We start from the raw sequence: 20,654 nt of genomic DNA on the forward strand, positions 1-20,654 counted from the left end.
GTTGGGAAGGGATCAGCATCAGACTTCAGAGCAGTGGTGTCCGTGGGAGCGCGCCTGGATCCCGCTGGGATCATTGCAATGAGCTCAGCTCCAGCCACTGCTCTGGGCTGACATCAAACTCAGGCTGTGTGAACTGCCAGTGCTTCCTCCAGTCCACAGCTGGTGGTAAATTAAATTAGAATCCTGGAATATCCTGAGCTGGAAGGGACCCACAAGGTCCATCCAGTCCAACCCCTGGCCCTGCACAGACACCCCAACAATCCCACCCTGTCCCTCAGAGCGTTGTCCAAACCCTCCTGGAGCTCTGGCAGCCTTGGGGCCGTGCCCACTGCCCTGGGGAGCCTGGGCAGTGCCCCAGCACCCTGTGGGGGAAGAACCTTTCCCTGAGATCCATCCCAACCCCCTGGCACAGCTCCAGCCCTTCTCTGGGTCCTGTCCCTGGTCCCAGAGCAGAGCTCAGTCCCTGCCCCTCCGCCTCCCCTGGGCAGGAGCTGCAGCCCCCGAGGAGTCTCCCCTCAGTCTCCTCTGCTCCAGCTGAACCAGCCGAGTGCCCTCAGCTGTTCCTCAGACCCTTCCCCGTCCCCGTGTGCTTCTTTTGGACACTCCAACATCCTTCTGACATTTCTGACACTGTGGCCCCCAAACAGCCCCCAGGACTCGAGGTGAGGCCGCCCCAGGTCAGAGCAGGGTGGGACAATCCCCTCCCTGGCCCGGCCGGCGATGCTGGGCCTGATGCCCCCCAGGACAGGGTGGCCCTTTGGGCTGCCAGGACACTCTGCTGACTCAGATCCAACTGGCCACTGACCAGGACCCCCAGGGCCCTTCCTGTGGTGCTGCTCTCTAGTCCCTGGTTCCACAGTCTATCTGTGCATCCAGGGCTGCCCCGTCCCAGGGGCAGGATCTGACACTTACCCTTGTCAAACTCCACACAGTTGGTTATTACTTATTATCTTTTTTCCTTTTTATATCAGGGCTCACTCATTGGTTTCAAACTCCCTCATTTGGAAAGCAGCAGGAGTGGATGGATGTGAGAGGTGTTGCAGATGAGGGGGAACCCCAAGACCCCCACAATGGGGTTCAAGTTGTCCAGACTCAGGGGTAGAAACTGCAAATAACTCCCAAGAGCCGGGTGTGCCTGGAGGTGCTGGGTTACATCTGCTTTGTTCAGAGAGACTTATGAGCCAGGAGAGTGGAGGTGGTGTCTTTTATTTGATCAAGGCTGAGCTTCCCATTGCCCTCAAGGCATTCCAGCTCCCCAGGGATTGGTTTGGGGCTTGGTGGTGTAACATTGTCTCCTCTGGGCTCACACCTCGCTCAACTATTGGTGTTATTTCCTGCAATCTTGCGCAAACAGATCAAAAAAGTTCCAGTTCCCAGGATTGATCAAACCTACACTATTTTCTGTAATGTATAAATCGTCTTTTTTTTGGAAAAACCACCCCAAAACCTCACAACCCAGCCCAACTCATACTCTTCTAACCAAAAACTTGTACTGAAATACAGCTTCTTGATTGAAAATGGAGTGTAAAAGTGAGTATAGGAGGGAAACTGAGGCACCTGAAATCCCCTTCAGGGGCATTTTTAAGAAGGAACTGGCAGATCTGGGAGCAGATGGGGCTGGGAGTGCAGATGGGGAAGGGGATCCCTGAAATGTCCTCTGGGCCTCGAGCTTGGGGTATCAGGAGTTAGAAAATCAGTTTTACTGGCAGTAGGCACCAGCTTGTGGAAGGGGAAACCTTTCTTAGGACTGTGTGTGGTTAGAGCCCGGTGCTAATAACACCAAGGGTGTGGGTTTGATCCCTGGATCACTCAGGAGCTGGACTCGATGATCCCTGTGGGTTCCTTCCAATTCAGACTATTCTGTGACAGTCTTTGTGAAATGTTTGGGTAGAAAAGAACTCTTGAGCCCAAGGGAAAATATTCCAGTATTGCTTTGGGAACACTGCCAAGGTACAGGAGATGAGGTATTTGTAGGTATTGCCACCAGCTGAAAGCGGATTCAGCTGCCAGAGCGTCCATGTTGCTCCAGGATAAGCAGATAATCTAAAAAAACACCAAAATCTGTTGCATGGAAGGAAGGGACAGGGTATCCTGACAGAAAAACACTTTATTTAGCCCTGGTTTGAAGCTCCCTACTCTGCAGTCAAATATCCCAGAGCCAACCAAGGAGCTTATTCCAGAGCAGGACTGGCCACGGAGTTCACAGTCCATGAGTTTGGCCCCCTCTGTGCCTTCTCCCAGGTTTGGAAGGAGAAGCTTTTCCCCCTTTTCCCCCCTCTGTCAGGTCACTGTCTTTTAATTTTGTTCCTCTAATGCATGTGGCATTCAGTAGCTCACTATGCAAATAATTAACTGTTAGAAAAGAGGCAATGCTGGGATATTAAACATTAGAAAGACCACCCAAGCCACTTGAGCAGTAATTAAGAGTTTTAACAGAAACCTGCCCAGGAATGCAGGAGGCATTTGAATTTGCTCTTGTGAAAAATGAAATGCAGCAATTAAATCAGTTACACACTAACCCTAGGGTTAATTAGCAATAAAGCCATCATTGGAACTGCTGCAGGAAACACAAACAGCTGAACAATCTCCCAACAAATGCAAGGTCTGTACAGTCCCTGCAGTGCTGCCTGTGCAAAGATTTGATATTTTGAGTGAGTTTTCCTCCCTTCAGTATCTCCTGGTGTCCCTGCTGGGCACAGGGCAATCCCTGGGGCCTTGCACAGGTACCTCTCACCAGGGACTGACACCCTGGGGAGCCCAGAGGGATGGGGGCCACAGCCAGACCCCCAACTCCAGGCCTCCCTGAGAACTCTGAGCTGTGGGAATGCGTTTGCCTGCCCGTGGAAACAGGTCAAACCCCGGGGATTTCTGAAGCAGCAGATTGTGCCCGTCCTGTCCAGGTGTGTTACACAGGTAAGCAAGAACAGGCACTCAACTGCTCAGTCTGAGCTTCCAGTCCTGCTGCCACGTGGACAGGCTGACAGAATGTCCAGTTTCCAGGCAACGTTTGGATAGAAATGGGTCAAAACCAACACCCCTACATAGAGCACAAGGCTGCTGTTGCCAAACCTACACTCTCAGCATCCCGAGGTCAGCGTGAGGCTTTGGCCTTCTGGGAGTCAGTCAAGAGCACTGCTGGAGCAGGGAGTGGGACTGACTGAGGAAACAGCATTGTTATCCCAGAATTCCATAGGCTTCAGTTCCTTCAGGCCTCCAGGGAAGCTGCCCCAAGGCTGCCAGAGCTCAAGGAGTGCTTGGACAACACTCTCAGGCATGGGGTGGGACTGCTGGGGTGTCCTGTGCGGGGCCAGGAGTTGGGCTGGATGATCTTTGTGGGAACCTTCCCACTCAGGATTTACCAGGATTCTGTGATTCTATCCTGTTAGACAGAGCAGGGCAGCAAAGGGAATTCTGCATGAGAAAATGATATTCCTCATCTCCCATTAATTAACAATGATGCTGCTGAAGCAACACTAAACAACTATTCTATTAAATTCAAGTGCCACTGCTCTGCAGATTTTCCAACAGTTTTCCCTAAAAAGATCCCTCAGAAGCCTCCAGCCCTGAGGGTGACACACAGGCAGCACAGCTACGACTGGAATTTCCCCTTAAAGATATGCAAACCTTGCATTACAGCCAAAAATTGTAACAAGGTGAAATTAGGTACTGAATAGAGAGAAAACAGTGACTGTTCTCACACTGAGAAAAGTTTGTTTGCAAATTCTGGTCTTCGTGAAAAGGGGTGAACTTTTCCCCTCTGAGTCTGAGTCATCTCCTGTGGCTGAGTGGCAGAGACCAGAGCAAGAATAATCCTTGTTCTTCCTTTTTCTAACAGCTAAAATCTTCGTCATCTAAAAGGCTGCGACAGGGGGTCATTTCATCACCGATTTATGCTGAAAAATAAACAGATCTGTGAAGCAAGGATACAGATGCTTTTTCTACTCAAACCACACATTGAGGAGGACCTGAGCAGCTCTCTGAAGCCCTGGATTTCACCCTGCTACACAGAAAGGCATCCAGGGTTTGGGGACTGCCTTCCTCGAGCCCCCACATTAAGCCAGAAAAGCTAAAACACAGTGTGTGCCCAATCAGACAGTTAAAATGGCCCATGAACTGATGTTAAAACCCAAAAGCCTTTCTATTAAATTAAATGACAGGAATCTGTTACCAGGAAACTCTGGAATATTGGCTATGAAAAGTTAACTGCGTGCATGAGGCATGTGATGACCTAAATGAGGACCTAAAATCAAGACATCACTAAGAGTAGCTCAAGAACTAGAAATTATATAAATAAATCATCAAACTCAGCAGCCAGTGGTTGATTCCCAGGGAACCTGCACATGGAAAGAGGCAAACACGTGGCAGACCTGCCTGAGGACATGCAGTCAAACAAGCTGAAGACATAACAGGCTGCCCAGAGAAGCTGTGGCTGCCCCAGCCCTGGAAGTGTCCAAGGCCAGGCTGGATCAAAGGAGCAACCTGGGCTAGTGGGAGGTGTCCCTGCCCATGGCAGGGGGTGGGACTGAATGAGCTTTAAGGTCCCTTCCAACCCAAACCAGTCTGGGATTCCATGATTTTATAACACAAAAGCAAACCAGGAGCCTGCTCTTAAGAAGGTAATACTTTAAAAAAAAAAAAAAAGCCCCAAAATATCATTCACTTGGTTTATTGTGTACATCAGGTTTATAAATTACTCCCATGAGTGCAAGATCTGCTGGGAAAGCCATCAGAGGAAGTGGTGAGTGAAGGTAAATTTGCTCCCAGCTATTCATGGAGACACAGAGCACAGCCTGCAGCAGGACCTGCAGTGGGCACTGCAGGGTCACCTCAAAGCAGGGGCTCGGTGGACGGATGGCTCCAAACACTCTCCAGCAACACATTTCCTACAACAAACACAAAGCACTTGTTAAGCAGAGCTTCCTGCCCAGGGCCACAGCAGCCACACAACAACAGATTTCAAAAGCCTCCAGCACCCAGGTAAGAAGTTTCTGGCACAGGAGCTGATCCAGGCACAGCAGATGCAAGCCCAGAGACCCTTTGGAAGGGATCACAGGCCACCACAGATGCATTCCCTCTGTTCCTCTTTCCAGAGGAGTTACACACAAAACTCTTTCTTCAAATCAGAAACCCCACACTGTTGGCTCAGGAATGGACTCGTGTTCCTACTACTGCCTAAGAGAATTTTTAAGTAAAGGAAGCTCTTTATAAGGTAATTTAATTGACTCTGCATAACTTGAGAGCTTTCCCACTTAGAACTTTTCCCAATCCAGGCTGGATGGGACTTGGAGCAACCTGGTTTAGTGGAAGGTGTCCCTGCCCATGGCAGGGGGTTGGAACTGGATGGTCTTTAAGGTCCCTTCCAACCCAAATCATTCTGGGATTCTGTGACTTGTCTGTAAACATCTCTGATCACCCAAGGTGCTCCCACTGTGACATTCCTGACAAGGCTCCTTCCTCCTTTGCCTGCAGAAGGATCTGTGCAATACAAAGTTTTCAAACAGGGAAGACACAGAAAATTGTTTAAACTACAGCTGTTTAACTTGTTTAAACTGCAATAAGTAGTGCTGGGAAAAAAGGCTTAAAGTACTGTCTGTGCCTTCCTGACTGGCTGTTTTCCCTATAAAATACTGTGCAGCTGGAATGCAAGTAGCTCACTGTCATTGATCAACATTCAGATTATTCTGACCAGAAGAAACAAGTACTGAGGTGTACAGAGTTTTCTCTGGACCTCTTCCCCTCAGCATCCTTTAATGCCAGGGGAATATCTTCCTGGTTCCCTTCTACCTGCAGCAAGGAATAAAAAAGTCCTGAGCTTGCCTACTGCAACAAATATGCATTGAGAGGCCCAACAGAAGGTCTGCCTCATTGGTGCTCCAGCTTTAGGGAGGCTGGCACTTCCAGAACATTCAAAACAGCACTTCTGATATGCAATTAAAGAAGGAAAATAACCAAAACCTTGAGAAAGCCAATCTTCAAAGGAATTTGTGTGTATAGTAACCAGCTCTGAACATTCAATTTACTTTCAATAACAGTTAAAAGAAGCAGAAAGGAGTCTGAATTTGCCTAATCACAAAACTAGTCCTGAGCTTGTAGCCTTTCTCCCCAGGAACAGAAGTAACAGATCTGTCAAAGTTCCAAGTGACCACAGAAAACCTGATTTGACCTCTCAAGAACCACATTACATTGTGGAAACCCCCTACTTGCACAATAATCACTTGAGAAACATATTCCTATTAGTATTTCATCCTTCTGGCATTCTGTGAAGCCCCATTAAGAAAAAAGTTATGAACAAAAAAACTTGCACAGTTTTGGAGTAACATTATGATTGTGCCCCAGACAAAAAGGAAACATCAGCTGTCAGGATTATTGTGTTCAAGTGTTCCAGACCAGCTTGGACGGGGCTTGGAGCACTCTGGTCTAGTGGAAGGTGTCCCTGCCCACGACAGGGGCTGGAACTGGATGGACATTAAGGTCCTTCCAACCCAAACCAGTCTGGGATTCTGTGATTTTATGATTCTATTACTTAAGCCAAGAGATGCACAAACAAAACTCACCATTAGAGGGAAGCTCAGTCTTCAGTTTTGTACTTGCCGCCGATGTAGGGAACATACTGCAGGATCAGCTTCCAGTCTGTGGCCCAAATCACCCCAACACCGGCCACCCCACCCCATGTCAGAATGGTGGGAGTCCTAAAGAACAGACACACATGCAGGTGAACAACTTTCCTTCTCCACTGTCTGGCAGATGCTCATAGCCAAGGTACCTGAGAAGTCATTTCAATTAGGGAAAGAGCTTAGAATCCCCCAGCACCCTCTGGGAGAAGAACCTTTCCCTGAGATCCATCCCAACCCCCTGGCACAGCTCCAGCCCTTCCCTGGCTCCTGTCCCTGGTCCCAGAGCAGAGCTCAGTCCCTGCCCCTCCGCCTCCCCTGGGCAGGAGCTGCAGCCCCCGAGGAGTCTCCCCTCAGTCTCCTCTGCTCCAGCTGAACCAGCCGAGTGCCCTCAGCTGCTCCTCAGACCCTTCCCCTCCAGAACCTTCTCCATCTCCGTGTCCCTCCTTTGGACACTCTCCAACAGCTTTAGATCCTTCTGGTACTGCAGCGCGCAAACCATACAGTGAAATACTGAAACAACCTCGCATACACAGAACAGCATTGGTCCTCAGTGAGGTCAAGATATTTTACGGGAAAAGAGCGATACGCTTTAACTCAGAAAGCCCATTACTCAACAAAGAGAAGACACGCTGCTACAGCCACATCCCCTTGTTCTGTCCCCCACGCCACTTCGTTCTGCAAAGGCTGTGTTTAAAAAAAACGACTTTAAAAAAAAAAAAAAAAAAGGAAATGTAGCCACAGCCGGGCGGGCACGGAGCCCCTTCACCTGCCTCCTGCCCCCCTCACACCCCCTCAGCCCCTCACACCCGCCCCGAGCGCGCAAGCTCCGAGCCGGGGTGGGCGGACAGACCCCAGGACCGGGCGGACCGGGGCCAGCGGACGGACAGCCGCGGGTCCGGGCTCGCAGCCCCGCTGCCCCCTCACCAGTTCTGCAGCAGTTGGACGTAGCGCGGCCCCAGCAGCTGGTTCAACATGGCGCGGCCTCAAAGTGACCCCCGGCGCGCCTGCGCGGGCCGGCGATGGCGGCGATGGCGGCGGTGCCGCTCCGAGCACGCGCGGCGGGAGGAGGTGGCTCCGGAGCGCAGGGAGGGGGCTGGCGAAGGAATATCTGCGGGTACCTGCGGTCGGGGGTGTGTGGGGCTGCGACCCCATCTCGTGTGGAGAGGGGACACGGGGCAGAGGGGACACGAGGGTCGAGGGGACACGGGGACAGAGGGGACACGAGAACTGAGCGGACACCATTCCTAACACAAGCCTCAGGGGCTAATGGGGACAAGAGCCCCGACACAAGTCCTGAGGCGACACAAAGCGTGAGGGGTGAGGTGACGGACTGTCCTCGCAGCGGAGAAGGGACAGCAGCCCTGACACGAGCCCTGAAGGGACACGAGCCCTGAGGGGACATGAGACCTGAGGGGACACAAGGACTGAGGGGACATGAGCCCTGACGTGAGCCCTGAGGGGACAGGCTGTCCCCACGCTGGAGTGGAGACATAAGCCCAGAGTGGGTGGTGTTCCCACACTGGAGAGGCAACACGAGGACTGAGGGGACACGAACCCTGAGGGGACACCAGCCCTAACACGAGCCCTGAGGGGTGATGGGTGTCCCCGCGCTGGAGAGGGAACGAGAGCCCCGGCACAAGTCCTGAGGGGACACAAACCATGAGGGGACACAAACCGTGAGGGGATACAAACTGTGAGGGGACAGACTGTCCTTGCACCAGAGAAGGGACGGCAGCCCTGACATGAGCCCTGAGGGGACATGAGCCTGGAGCGAATGATGGGCTCTCCCCACGCTGGAGTGGGGACACGAACCCTGAGGGGACATGAGTCCTATGGGGTTGGGCTGTCCCCATGCTAGAGAAGGGACACGAGCCCTTAAGGGACATGAGCCCTTGAGGAGATGGGCTTTCCCCACACTGGAGAGGGGACACGAGCAGGAACACAAGCCCTGACACGAGCCTTGAGGGGACATGTCCCCCATGCTGGAGAGGGGACACCAGCCCTGAGGGGACAGGCTGTCCTAACGTTGGAAAGGGGACATGAGCCCCGAGGGGACAGGTGTCAGAGACTGAAATGGTTAATGGCTTAAACAGTGTTAAGATCACCAAAAGACTTTTGTTCACTGTAGAACACTGCAAAGAAACAGTTGCTCACCCAGCAAAGCCCCCCCTTCCCTGAATATGCCTCCTAATTTGAACTGCAAAAGGACCTTGAGGTATGATAAGGGGGTGCTATTGTCCAGCTACCCCAGGTGCAGAAGGGGTAGCTATAAACTGGATTTCCAGATATGGGAAGAGGCTAATTAGAGGCAAATCCCCCTCTAAAGCGGGGTAGTCCTTCTTATCATGCCAGTGTCCTCCCTTACCTGATGACTCTGCTTTGGAAACCCCTCCGGGGGAGCGTCGAAGACATTCACACCTACCTTGAGCTATTCATCTCGGATGATGGACCGTAATGGGTCATGATTGATTTTGACAGAATAGGCAGCTGTAATATCTTAGAAGGTGTCAAAGGCTCATGAAGTGTCCCATGATCCAGTATTACATCATCCATTTTAAAAGTGTCCCCCTCAGGAGAGGTACAAGGTGTTCCCACCTGAGCCTGAGTGGGAACTTGTATAACTTATGAAATCTTTGAGTTTTGTGGGCTTCTCCCACCCTCAATGGATCAAGACCATCACTTTCTCATCCTTTCTTTCTCTTTCTCTCCCTTATACATTTTCTTAAGTGTTATTTTTATGCTTTAATATTACTATATTACTATAGATTATAACAACCAAAATGGCTACATACCCGTTTTTCTTTGAAACAAAACTGTTCTAAAATAAACCACACATATATATCTTTACAAACACTGATCATTCAGTGTAATTTCACTCTAATCCACCCCAAGGGATCTATCAGCAAGAGCCTGGGTTACCCTCGCCTTCTGGGGCGGGTCATAACAATAGGATGTCCCCATCCTGAAGGGGGGACGGGCTGTCCCCACAGCCCTGAGGTGATGGGCTGTCCCCACACCAGAGAGGGGACACAAACCCTGAGGGGTGGCACTGTTCCCACAGTGAGCTGGGACTGCTTCTCACCCTCTGTGCTGAAGGGTAGTGGCCCCTTCCCAGAGAGGTTTCTCCAGTGCCTGTCAGTGCCTCCACAAACCCTCCTGTCATGGCTGCTCAGCCTCTCCCTACAGGAGAGGGATTTACCAGCCAGATTTTTCAGCCGAGGGTCCTAAATTCACCATCAATTCCATAATGTTCCCCGGGCTCTGCTCTGAGCCTGCTCAGCCTCTTATGAACCTGCAGGAAGAACCCTGGAAAAGGCTGTCCCATCCCTGGATGTGTCCAAGGCCAGGTTGGACAGGCCTTGGAGCAACCTGGTCTAGTGGAAGGTGTCCCTGCCCATGGCAGGGGGTGGAACGAGATCAGTTTTAAGGTTCCTTCCAACTCAAACCATTTTGGGATTCTATGAAACTCCTGAAGGATGTTAGAGCTTGAAGTGCTTGTCTGCCTGAGGCCTGTGGATGCACTGCCAAAGCCTCAGGGCTGCAGATGCTTCCTGGGCTTCCCTGTGCAAACCCACAGGAATGGTGTCCCGTGTCCAGCAGCAATTCCAGCAGCTCTCATCCTCCTTCCCACCCTGCTTCCAGGCAGCACCTCCCCATTGGAACCTCGGAGAGGGTCTGCAGGGCTCAGTGCTCCTGGGTGCAGCTGCCCCATCTCTGTTTCTCCCAAAGTCAAGCTGGCAGTGGAGGGCTCCCCCAGCCACTGAACCCACAAGGGTGCGAGCCATGAGGGGCTGGGGAAATCCCTGCTGAGTGGGAGGGCAACACCTCAGGGAGCTGCCCGGAGGAGCTGGAGGAGGAGGGTGGGTAGAGCCCATCTGGGCAGGGCAGCACGGTGAGGGTGTGAGGGGCTGGGGCTGGGCCCTTGGCACAGAGTGACACAGACCCCACGATTCGGCCTCACCCCTCGGACGGGGGTGGGAGAGTGAGAATCTGCGAGGCTGGGCCGTCTCCCAGCACTGGATGCATCCCATTCTTGCAGGGTTTGAGCCCTGTTAAACCTTCTGCCACGTTCTCTGCAACTACTATTGCTCTCTCCAGCTCCCTGACAGGACAGAGGAGCCGGGTGGGGGTCAGGCTCTGCTCCCAGGTAACAAGTGACAGGACGAGAGGGAACAGCCTCAAGTTGTACAGAGGTTTAGGTTGGATATTATGAAAAAATTCTTCATGGAAAGGGTTGTCAAAGCCCAGGGCAGTGGTGGAGTCACCACCCCTCGAAGTGCCCAAACAACGTGTGGATGTGGCACTCGGGGGCCTGGGTTAGTGGTGAACATGGTGCTGGGTTGAGGGTTGGACTTGATGATTTAAAAGGACTGAATGATTCTGTGATTCCCTGAATCACCACCACCAGTCTGTGCTGAACTCTCGGGACGGACTGGGGGCATTTGACCCCATTTCCAAAGTGCACCCTGTGGGTACCCACTTTCACTGGTTCTCTCTCTCCAGGACAGGGCTGAGCCCACTGAGCACAGCAGAGCCACGGGACAGGCTGTGCTGCACCAGGGAGGGCCCAGCACCTCCAAAGCCTTTCTATGGTGCTGAGGACGGTGCCCAGATCCCACAGTGATGGAAAGTGCTGGAAACCCTCTCCAGAGGCCACATTCCCAGTGCATGTGTCTAGTGGAAGATGTCCCTGCCCATGGCAGGGGGCTGGAACAAGATGGACTTTAAGGTCTCTTTTAACCCAAACCATTCCAGCTGTGCCAGAGCTGATGCAGGGGGGCAGGACCTGTGCCCAGAGCAAATGTCTGAAAACCTGTCTGGTGTTTTCTTTTTCTTTTTTTTTTTTTTTTTCTTTTTTTGGTTTGGTTTTTTTTTTTAATACAAGGTAAAACCTTTATTCCAACTTTTCATTCCTAGGAATACAACATCTGAAGGACAGACATGGGGAAAAAAAAGTAATATTGTTATAAAATGTCACATTTATTGCTACATTACTGTTATATACAGGACAGTTCTCAAAATCTACTTTAAAAAAGTTAGGATTATTTAAAAATTCCAAATAATCCAGCCAGCTGTTTTGACACTTGTATAAAATTATTTAAAAAAATGAAAACAATTCATATCTTGAGGCACTCAGAAACACAATTTCATCCCCCAATTGTGATTCATTTGAAAGAGCAACGCATTTCCCACCCCCAAATACTTTATTTTTTTATTTTTTTTTTTTGCTGGGTTAGGCATATATATATATATATTTACTATATATATAGTTCAAAACTATAATGTGTATCTGATTTAAGAACAAGGATTTCAGCCACTTAAGTACATCTGGATTTACAGGTAGGCAGCATAAACATCAAAAGCAAGGACCATTTTATTTTTTTTAAAAAGGCCAAAAACCAAAACCAACCAGGGTTAAAAATAAACAACTTCCGCAGGCATCTCCCATCTGCTCTCCCACCCCCCATCCTACAAAAATATAGAGAAAGAGCATCCCAGGAATGCTTTGTTTCCCCAGGGAGCTGGAGCCCTCCACACCCAACAGGTCATTCCCAAGAGCTGGAGCCCTCCACACCTGATGGGTCATTCCCCAGCAGGGGTTGGGATCGTCCCTGTCCTGCCTCTCCAGGTGCCTCTTTCCCCTCTCCCCTCTCCTGGCACAGTAACCACGGCTGGTGCAAGGCTTCCCATGGCTCCTTCCCTGACCAAGAGGCCCCACAAGGTTACAAGGTTTGCTCCACAGCTGGTGGGTTCAAGTGATTTGGGAAGACATGGATGGCACTGGGAAGGGGGACCTGTGGTGTGCCAGCTTGCTGCCTCGAGGAGCAACACGGCTCCCCTAAGCACAGCCCAGGGGTGCAGGGCATGGGGATGCTCTTGGTACCAGAACACCCCGTTTGGAAGCAAAAAAACCCCTTTGCTCTCCTGTGCTGGTGCCACAGCTGAGCAGAGATGTACCAGGGTGAGTGTCAAACTTTTTGCCTTCATGGCAGGTGCTTGGCTGGGCCAGGGTGGGAACTGAGAGCCCCGAGGAGCAGGAGATGGACCAAACCAGGGGAACAGTAATGCCAGCATGGAGAGCCACAGCAGGACTGCCTCCTGCCCTGGGCTGGGCTGCAGGATGGGCACAAAAGGTTTGGCAGAACACCTGGAGCCTGCACCACCCTTCGAACCAGAGCCCACCCTCCTGTGGGAGTCCTGCAGGCCAAGGCATGGCAGTGCTGGCTCCCAGGAAGGGCTGAATTGCCTTGAAAATCCAAGTACAGAGCACCAGATCCCCCCCCACCTGCCCCAAAGGCAGGGAGAGGCAGCCCTGCCATGGGACTGAGCTTCCAAATCCTCCTGCCTCCACCCCAGCTGATGCCCCACTGCCAAGGGAAACAGCTCAGAGGTGCTGGCTGGAGAGACTGAGGAGCAGGAAAACACTCCTTCAGGCTTGGGGGGCTGAAGGGAGAGCGGCCAAGCCAAGCCTGAGGCTCAGGTGCTAAGAGAACAGTCTGGGCAGCACCACGGTGGGACTCAACTTCTCCCTTCAGGGCACGGGGGATGAAGGATGGCAGTGAGCAGAAGGCACGGGAGGGTGAAGGGGGTGTGGAGGGGCCCCAGCACCAGGCCTTGCCCCCTCCAATTCAGTGCTCAGCTCCCACAGAATGACTTAGAAGGGGTGTTCCTGCGGTCTCAGCCCTCATCTGCCCCCTCCCAGCTCCAGGGCACAGACTTGGAATGCTTTTGGAGCTGCTGGAAATGAAGCTGGACTCTGAGAGCAGCAGGGAAGGAGAATTCAGCAGTCATGGGAGAAGAGCAGAGAGAATGGGCTGGGCTGGGATCTGGAGAGTCCTGGTGAGAGGAGAGGGGGTTGCATAGGATTTAACAGGGCAAAGACCTTGTGCAAGCTTGGGGGACAGAAAACAGGCCTTGCTATTGCTGGTGTCGGGCAGGACTGGGGGAGTCCAGTGGCCACGGCTTGCTCTGGGTTAGCCAGCCCTGCAGGAAGGGCAGCAAAACTCAGAGGCTTGGGGGTTCCAAAGCCTCTTGTTTCTCAAGCCCCCCCAACCTGCTGAGGGGAGGATGTGAGGAATCACTCTGTGAGGGCCTAGGGCCCAAAGGCTCTGCTGCCTTCAGTGGGAACACTGGGGGGACACAAAGGACCTTCGAGAGCAGGTTCTGCACTGACCCTGGAACTGCAGTTGCTCTGAGTTGGTCTGACTGGGGGGTCGTGGCAGGGAGGTGGCTGCAAACAGCTGGAATTCTGCTCCCTGGGCTGTGAGCAGGAGAAGCAGGAGCAGCAGCAGGAGCAGGCAGGCTGACACCACTGCCCCAGCATGAGCCCAGGGAGGTGAAGGCTCGGGGAGGCTGCAGCTGTTTTGCTCTGGGGTGAAAGCAGGTGAAAGGGAGAAAGAACAAAAATCTGCAATCTTCCTGTTAATAAACTGGATTCCAGACACTCCTCAGCACCGTGGCATGAACAGCTCGTGTAGGGAGGCAGGGGGCTGGCTGGGAGGGGAACAGAGCAGATCCCTGGGGCTGGGGACCCCAGGACTGCACTCCAGGACTGTCCCTGCCACACAAGGAGTGTCCCAAGGCAGATGGGAACCCAGTTCTGCTGCTTGACTGGGATGCAGCCTGAGAAAAGAGAAACTAGAAGCTGCACAGAGGGGAAGGCAGCCCCTTGATTCCCTGTCTGATGATGGAAGCTTTAGGGGGGCTCTGTGGCCCCCGACAAGGAGGGGCACATGGCCCAGGAGCACTTAGCAAGCAAGGCTGAGAGAGGAAGCAGAAAACTGAATAAATGGCACCCTACAGTCTGTCACCCACCTGGAACACCTCTCTTGGCAGCACCACGGGTGTGGGGGACATGCAGGCAGGCAGAGAAGCAGGTTTGGGGATCTGTAAGATCCCAAGTGGAATGCCAGCACAGCCCTGACCTGTCTCTCAGTGACCATGACACCTAAAGAAAAGAGTTTCATTGCTACAGGGCGACATTTCAGGGTGGTATTTTGGGGACTGCACCTGATAGTGCTCGTTTTTAGAAAAGCCACTTTCCCTGGAAGGTTACAGGCACCACATTCACACTGAACCAAACACACTGGGAAGCCAAAGGAATTTTTCCTTGCTGCACCTCCCAACTGCTTTCCATGAGCACCTGGAAAGCAGAGATGCCACTGAAGCCACACTGGGCTGGCACACAAAGCTGTGCCACCCCCACATTGTGCTTTTGAGCTGGAGGAACCAAGATCTCCTCCAAACCCTGGCTCTGAGGGTTTATGCTCAAGGATCTTCATCCAGGCCTTGCCAAGGAAGGAAACTGCCTGGATTTGCTGTCAAGAAAACAGCATCTCAACCACTGAAATGCAGCTGAAAAGCCCCATCTCTGTCGCAATGCCTGGGAGTTTGGAGATGGTGGGAAGGGCTCTAGCTCATCAGGAATCCCCCCTGGCCTGCAGGACTTGGAGGGGATGAAGAAGTTCAGCAAAATTTTGGACAACTCATAAATCTTTTCAAATTTCCAATTTTGTTGAGTTCCTGGATTTTTCTTGACTAGTCTCTTTAAGTCCAGGTGTGACTGCCACTTTCAATTCTTGTGGCAAAATCAAAGGGTTTGGGAAGCACTTTAAATTTTTTTGTAGGGTTTCAGGCTTGCCAGATCTGGGACACTGCTCCATCCCTCCCAGTCCTGGGACACTGCTCCATCCCTTCCACTCCTGGGGCAGGGGCACTGAGCCAGCTGAAAACCCTGAGCCAGCTGAAAGCCCTGCAGCCCCATCACTGTCCCACCCATGGAGCAGGAATTCTCATGGGGTGAAGCCACCTCTCATAGCTGCAAAAAGCAGCTGCTGAGCCCCCAGATTTGTACCCCAGAGCATGAATGGGAGTCAAGGACTGTCACACATGGAGGGAAACCTCATCCATCTCACTGCCCCGTGCTTCAGCAGCCAGAACCCAAAGGAGTGAAGTGTCATAAACCCGGCAAGCTAATTAGGCTGAAATGTGTCTGTTGACACAGGCAAGAAGAGCCTGGGCTGCTGGAACTGCTGACTTTTCCTGGCCTTCCTGGGGACACAGCTGGGGGCTGCTGTGGTCTCAGGTCTCCCCACACAGAAGGAGTGGTGGGAGCAGCAAGCTGGGGAAAGGCAGGAGCACCCAAAAGCTTCAGAGCTAAGGTTGGATGCTGTGGAGCCCCAAGGCAGTGCCAGGGGCAGCAGGGACAGTCCCAGTGCTGCCCTGGCACTTGGACTGGCTCCTCTCAGAGATGCAGGAGCTGAGGCCACAGTGCCCAGGTGAGGAGGGAGATAAGCACTTCCAGCAGGGCTTGCCAGAGCACGAAGTGCAGCCACAAACACAGAGGAGCACCAGGAGGTTATGCCAAAGCCCAGGACCCAATCCTGTTTGCCAGCCCTTCCCTTTCCCAAAGCAGCACAGCTTCCCCAGGAGCAAAGGCTGGAGCAGCAGAGGGGAGAGATGGACCCTGTGGGGGAGAGGGGGGGTCCAACCATCCTCATCGTCCCCACGTCCCCCCCAGCCAGCACCCGTGTCCCGTGCACTGTCCTGTCTGACTGGGCTCTGCCAGGCACATCTGGGCAGCTGTGGCCCCAGTCCAAGAGCATTCCAGGTGTCACACTCCCTGGGGAACTGCCCCATCCGCCTGCAGAGCTGGGAAGAACCAGGCACAAACTGTTTCAGAAGGGGAAGGAGAGGGAAGAAACAAGAGTAAATTCCCGGTGGATGTTTTTCCATGGCCATCTCCAGAATGGCTGCTGCAGCTCAGCACTGCCCAGCACCTCTTCGTTTGCTCCACACCTCCGGGGCACCCAGTGGGGCTGCCAGGGATCTTCCACCTGCTGAGCACTCTGGAGCAACACTGGGAATCCTTGGGAGTGAGGGATGGCTGGCCCAGCTTGGCTGCTGGAGCACGTCGTGCAGGGCGGGTGCTCCCGCTTCCCTCCTTCCCAGCACGGAGAGAGGAGCCCACAGGCAGGTGAAGTTACCTCTCACATCCCCACGGGAAGCCCATGCCGAGCTCAGTTTGCCTCCAAGGATGCTCTGGAGATGTGACAGGAGGTGACAGCCAAGTGTGAAGCCCCTCTCCCCGAGCCTGCAGCGTTTTCCACTTCCAACGGCGGTGACTCCAGTGCAGGGAGAAGGGATCCTGCTGCTGGTCGTGGCTTGCCCAGGGCTGGAGTGAGCCCACACGCCAGGTCACTGCTCCCTTCCTGCCCCAGATATGGGGCTGCCTGGCCCTATATCCCGCTGCTGCCTCCACCTCTTCCCAGTGCTCCAGCTTTGTTCACTTGGTCTTTGTTCAGCGCTGCTCCTGGAAGTGCCTCCAACAGCTCTGGCGTGTGGGGAAGGGGCGCTTCCCTCCACCTCGGGCTTTCCTCACGCATCCGTGTTCCTGCTCCACTTTGCCTGGAAGTGCCCCAGTCCCTCGGATCTCTTCCATCCCTGCTCCCTCCCAGCAGCTCCGGGACAGCCGTGGGGCACCTCCTCTCCCACAGCAGATCTCCGGGAATAAAGCAAACCTCGCAGAGCACCTCGGTCGCCTCCCGGGAGGAGCAGGGGCACTCCTGCCACTTGCTTTGCTGTTTAACTTCCTTTTCCCAAATCAGAAGTGGCCGAAGCAAAGAGATGGTGAATTCAGCACATGAGTTTGTTTGTTTTTTTATCATGGAAGGTACAAGCCAGGCAAGGAAGAACATCCCCTTGCTGTGGCTACATTCGCTTTTAGTGGCTTTCCGAGCCGAATCTGAGAATTCCTCTCTTTATATCCAGTCTCTCTTAATACAATTTTAATATTCTGGTTGATCCTAAAGATGCAACGTTAACTATAGAAACAGCAGCAGAAAAGCGGAGGGTACAAGACATGTTTTTATACAAAAAAAAATTCTTTCGTCGCTTACAAAACATATGCAAAAGAAGCTAAAAAAAACCAAAAGGCATTGCTATTTGTTCTACATAAAAAATCTCATAACTAATGTTCTTTTTTTTTAAAAAAGAAATATCAAGCTTAGGCACAATTTTGCTGCTGGCTGCTTGTGAACAAGCCAAGAGAACACGCCACCCCCTCCTAACTGAGTGATATGTATTGACTGTTCTGCACTTTATACTTAAGGCAATTTTTTTGTTTTCGTTCTGTTTTTGACAAAAAGTGTTTTTTTCCACCCCTTACGTCACACCAGGATCCGTCTGCGTGTGTCAGTATGAGCAGTACTACAGTTCATGGTTCAAGAAGGTTGCAGGTCACACCGAGGGCTTTCTTCCTACAGATCTCTGTATCCAGAGGAACAGGGAGACCTACAACTAAAATGAAATAAAAAAATAAAGAGTCTGAAGTGATGGAAATCCAAATGAGAATAAACCTGTGCTCTTTGCACGGGGGCCCCGAGGCTCCCGCTGCAGCCTGTCCCTGCAGGAATCAGCCCACGGGGCTGCAGCAGAGCTGGGACATGAGCTTTGCCTTTGTTTGGGTCAGGCCACCCTCAGGCACCCACGGGGACAGGGGACACCAAGGGACTGTGGCCCCTCCATGCACCCCTGGTGGGATCAGCTCCTGACCCACCACTCCTGGATCTGCTCAACCCCCCCCCCCATCTCTGCACCACTGGGATAAACAGGCTCGCCTGCTCCTGGCCAAGCACAGGGTCCCCCTAAAAATGGGGACAGACCCTCAGAGCCTGTGCCTGCTACAGTTCCAGTGAAGGATTTTCACCTTCTCTGACTGTCCTGGCATTTCTGGGACCTGCCCATTCCCTCCTGTAGAGCCACAAGGAAAAGGAGTTGCTGGTTTCCAGTGGCCAACTGGGGCAGGTCTGGGAAATGCAGAGCAGAGATGAGCTCACTCAGGGTGGGGAGAGCACAGAAACACCCCATCCCAGCCATGGGGCTGCAACCCCTCCTGTGGGCCAGAGGTTTTGGGTGTCCACAGGGCACATGACATGCACAGAGAATCATGGAACGGTTTGGGTTGGAAGGGACTTTAAAGCTCATCTCCTTCCAATCCCCTGCCATGGACAGGGACACCTTCCAGTAGCCCAGGTTGCTCCATGTCCCATCCAACCTGGCCTTGAACACTTTCAGGGATGGAGTGTCCCCAGCCTCTCTGGGCAACCTGTGCCAGTGCCTTGGACACGTGCAAGTCACTGATTTCAGGGAAATGAAGCAGGACCTTGGCTGGTGCTGAGGGAATGGGGCTGAGCAGGCAGAGCAGAGCAATGTGTGTTGGCACGGGGTCGGGGTGTGGCATCACAGGGGAAAAACGGTACCTTTACATGTGTCCAACAGGGTTGTGACCGTCTCCTAGACCAGGATGTGAAGCTGAAAGTGTCATCTGGGGGTCTCCTACCACTCCGGACACTTTCTCCTCTTCCCGACGCTTCAAGCAGGCTGCTTTAGGGTTCAGGTTGCGCTCTGTGCCAGGAACAGGGAGGGGGAGCAGCCTCAGTGTGGGCAACAGCATCACACAGGGCAGCAGCAGCACCCAGGGGGGAGAGCGAGGACAGAGTCCCAGAGCAGCCCCACGGCACCATGTGGGAGGACAAGCCCCGTGCAGCTGCTCCCTGCTGTGCCTGCAGGAATTTGGCTGGAGCCCTGTTCGAGCAGAACCCCAGGTCTGGCTGGACCCCCACGCCAATTTAAATATAGAATCCCAGAATGGTTTGGGTTGGAAGGGACCTTAAAGATCATCCAGTTCCATGGGCAGGGACACCTTCCACTAGCCCAGGTGGCTCCAAGCCCTGTCCAACCTGGCCTTGGACACTTCCAGGGATGGGGCAGCCACAGCTGCTCTGGGGAATCTGTGCCAGGGCCTCCCCACGTGCCTGTTTCAGGAACCCCCACGTGCCTCAACCAGCTCTCGGAGTTGAGGACTGAGTTTTTCAAAGCTGCTTAATGGGATCCAGGTGCCAAATTCCCATTAGGCAGAAGGGGAGAGGGAGAGAGCAGCCTCAAATCCATCCTGGGCTGGGGCCAGGGCGAGCTCAGCCAGCCCCCAGGGGTGCTGCTGGCACTGCAAACACACACCTCACACCGAAAGCAGGAGTCAGGACAGAGATGCACGAACATGCAGAGACAGGGGGGAGAGACAGGCCCCGGAGTGCCCCTGCCAGCTGGTACCATACCTCGTACTTGCTGCTCCAGGCCCAGAATGACCTGCACCGCTTGCTGTAGGATGATCAGTTTGGTCTGTGCTTTGTCCGTTTTTAAGTGCATCTGACACATTCGTCCCAGTTCCTTAAAGGCCTCGTTAATGTCCCGCACACGCACCCTCTCCCTGGCGTTATTGGCCATTCTCCTCTCCCGGTCCCTCAGATCTTTGTCCTCCAGTGACAAGGCCTCGTCTGTACTGCTGGGTTCACAGCACCACAGGGGTTAGTCAGGGGGTGGTACCAAGGGGGGGTTATATGTTGCCGTGCTGGGAGTGCTCCTGGTGTCCACTGGAAACGGCCCAAACAGCCTCACTTTGCAAAGCCAATTCCTCTGGGTCCTTCCAGGAGTGGCCTGGGCTGTGTCACCTCTGCGAGCCACGTGAAGGTGCTGCCAGCATGAGGTTGGGTGCCCTTGGGGCTGGAGGGTACCCACAGGGCTGGAGGGTACCCACAGGGCTGGAGGATGCCCTTGGGGCTGGAGGGTGCCCACAGGGCTGGAGGGTACCCACAGGGCTGGAGGATGCCCTTAGGGCTGGAGGATGCCCTTAGGGCTGGAGGGTACCCACAGGGCTGGAGGGTACCCACAGGGCTGGAGGGTACCCACAGGGCTGGAGGATGCCCTTAGGGCTGGAGGGTACCCACAGGGCTGGAGGGTGCCCACAGGGCTGGAGGGTGCCCACAGGGCTGGAGGGTGCCCACGGGGCTGGAGGGTGCTGCTGCAGGGGCAGCGACGCGGCATCGACACCGACACCTTCTCTCCTCTGCAAAATTTTGCCTCCCTGCTTTTCTTTTCGGCTGAAAACTCCAAGCCTGGGGGGCAGGTCTCAGCCAAAAACATCAGGTCTGAACCTCAAAAAAAGACTTTTTGGCCGAAAGCAAATCCCTCTTTGTAAGATTT

At 53.3% G+C, this 20,654-nt stretch overlaps 2 protein-coding genes across 14 annotated transcripts in view; both read right to left on the reverse strand.

The window, feature by feature from the left end:
• Positions 1 to 4,650: 4,650 nt before the first annotated feature.
• On the reverse strand, positions 4,651 to 7,671 carry LOC116799305 (cytochrome b-c1 complex subunit 10). Its single transcript, XM_032712341.1, has 3 exons — positions 7,539 to 7,671; positions 6,555 to 6,689; positions 4,651 to 4,883 (listed from the first exon to the last, which is right to left on the reverse strand). Exons 1-2 carry the CDS (start codon positions 7,586 to 7,588, stop codon positions 6,569 to 6,571), a joined length of 171 nt encoding a protein of 56 aa, XP_032568232.1. The 5' UTR covers positions 7,589 to 7,671; the 3' UTR covers positions 4,651 to 4,883; positions 6,555 to 6,568.
• A 3,899-nt stretch (positions 7,672 to 11,570) lies between these two features.
• The window catches only part of TCF3 (transcription factor 3), an 84,631-nt gene continuing 75,547 nt past the window's right edge, over positions 11,571 to 20,654 (reverse strand). For 5 of the 13 annotated variants that reach the window (XM_032712089.1, XM_032712083.1, XM_032712088.1 and 2 more), the window contains 2 exons: positions 18,875 to 19,019; positions 11,571 to 17,912 (listed from right to left, as the gene is read on the reverse strand). In XM_032712089.1, the coding sequence (XP_032567980.1) occupies positions 18,877 to 19,019 (143 nt within the window). In that variant the 3' untranslated portion in view covers positions 11,571 to 17,912; positions 18,875 to 18,876. Of the gene's footprint in view, positions 17,913 to 18,869; positions 19,020 to 19,729; positions 19,957 to 20,654 lie in introns of those variants that run through there. The other 8 variants (XM_032712091.1, XM_032712086.1, XM_032712090.1 and 5 more) reach the window with 3 other exon arrangements.

This window comes from Chiroxiphia lanceolata, chromosome 27 (assembly GCF_009829145.1).
Source record: "Chiroxiphia lanceolata isolate bChiLan1 chromosome 27, bChiLan1.pri, whole genome shotgun sequence".
Lineage (NCBI taxonomy): Eukaryota > Metazoa > Chordata > Aves > Passeriformes > Pipridae > Chiroxiphia > Chiroxiphia lanceolata.

Coding starts and splice junctions, on each gene's coding strand:
- LOC116799305 (XM_032712341.1), bottom strand. CDS start 7,588: ATGTTGAACCAGCTGCTGGGGCCGCGCTACGTCCAACTGCTGCAGAAC. Junction 6,690..7,538: donor GTCCAACTGCTGCAGAACTG/GTGAGGGGGCAG, acceptor TCTGTTCTTTAG/GACTCCCACCATTCTGACAT.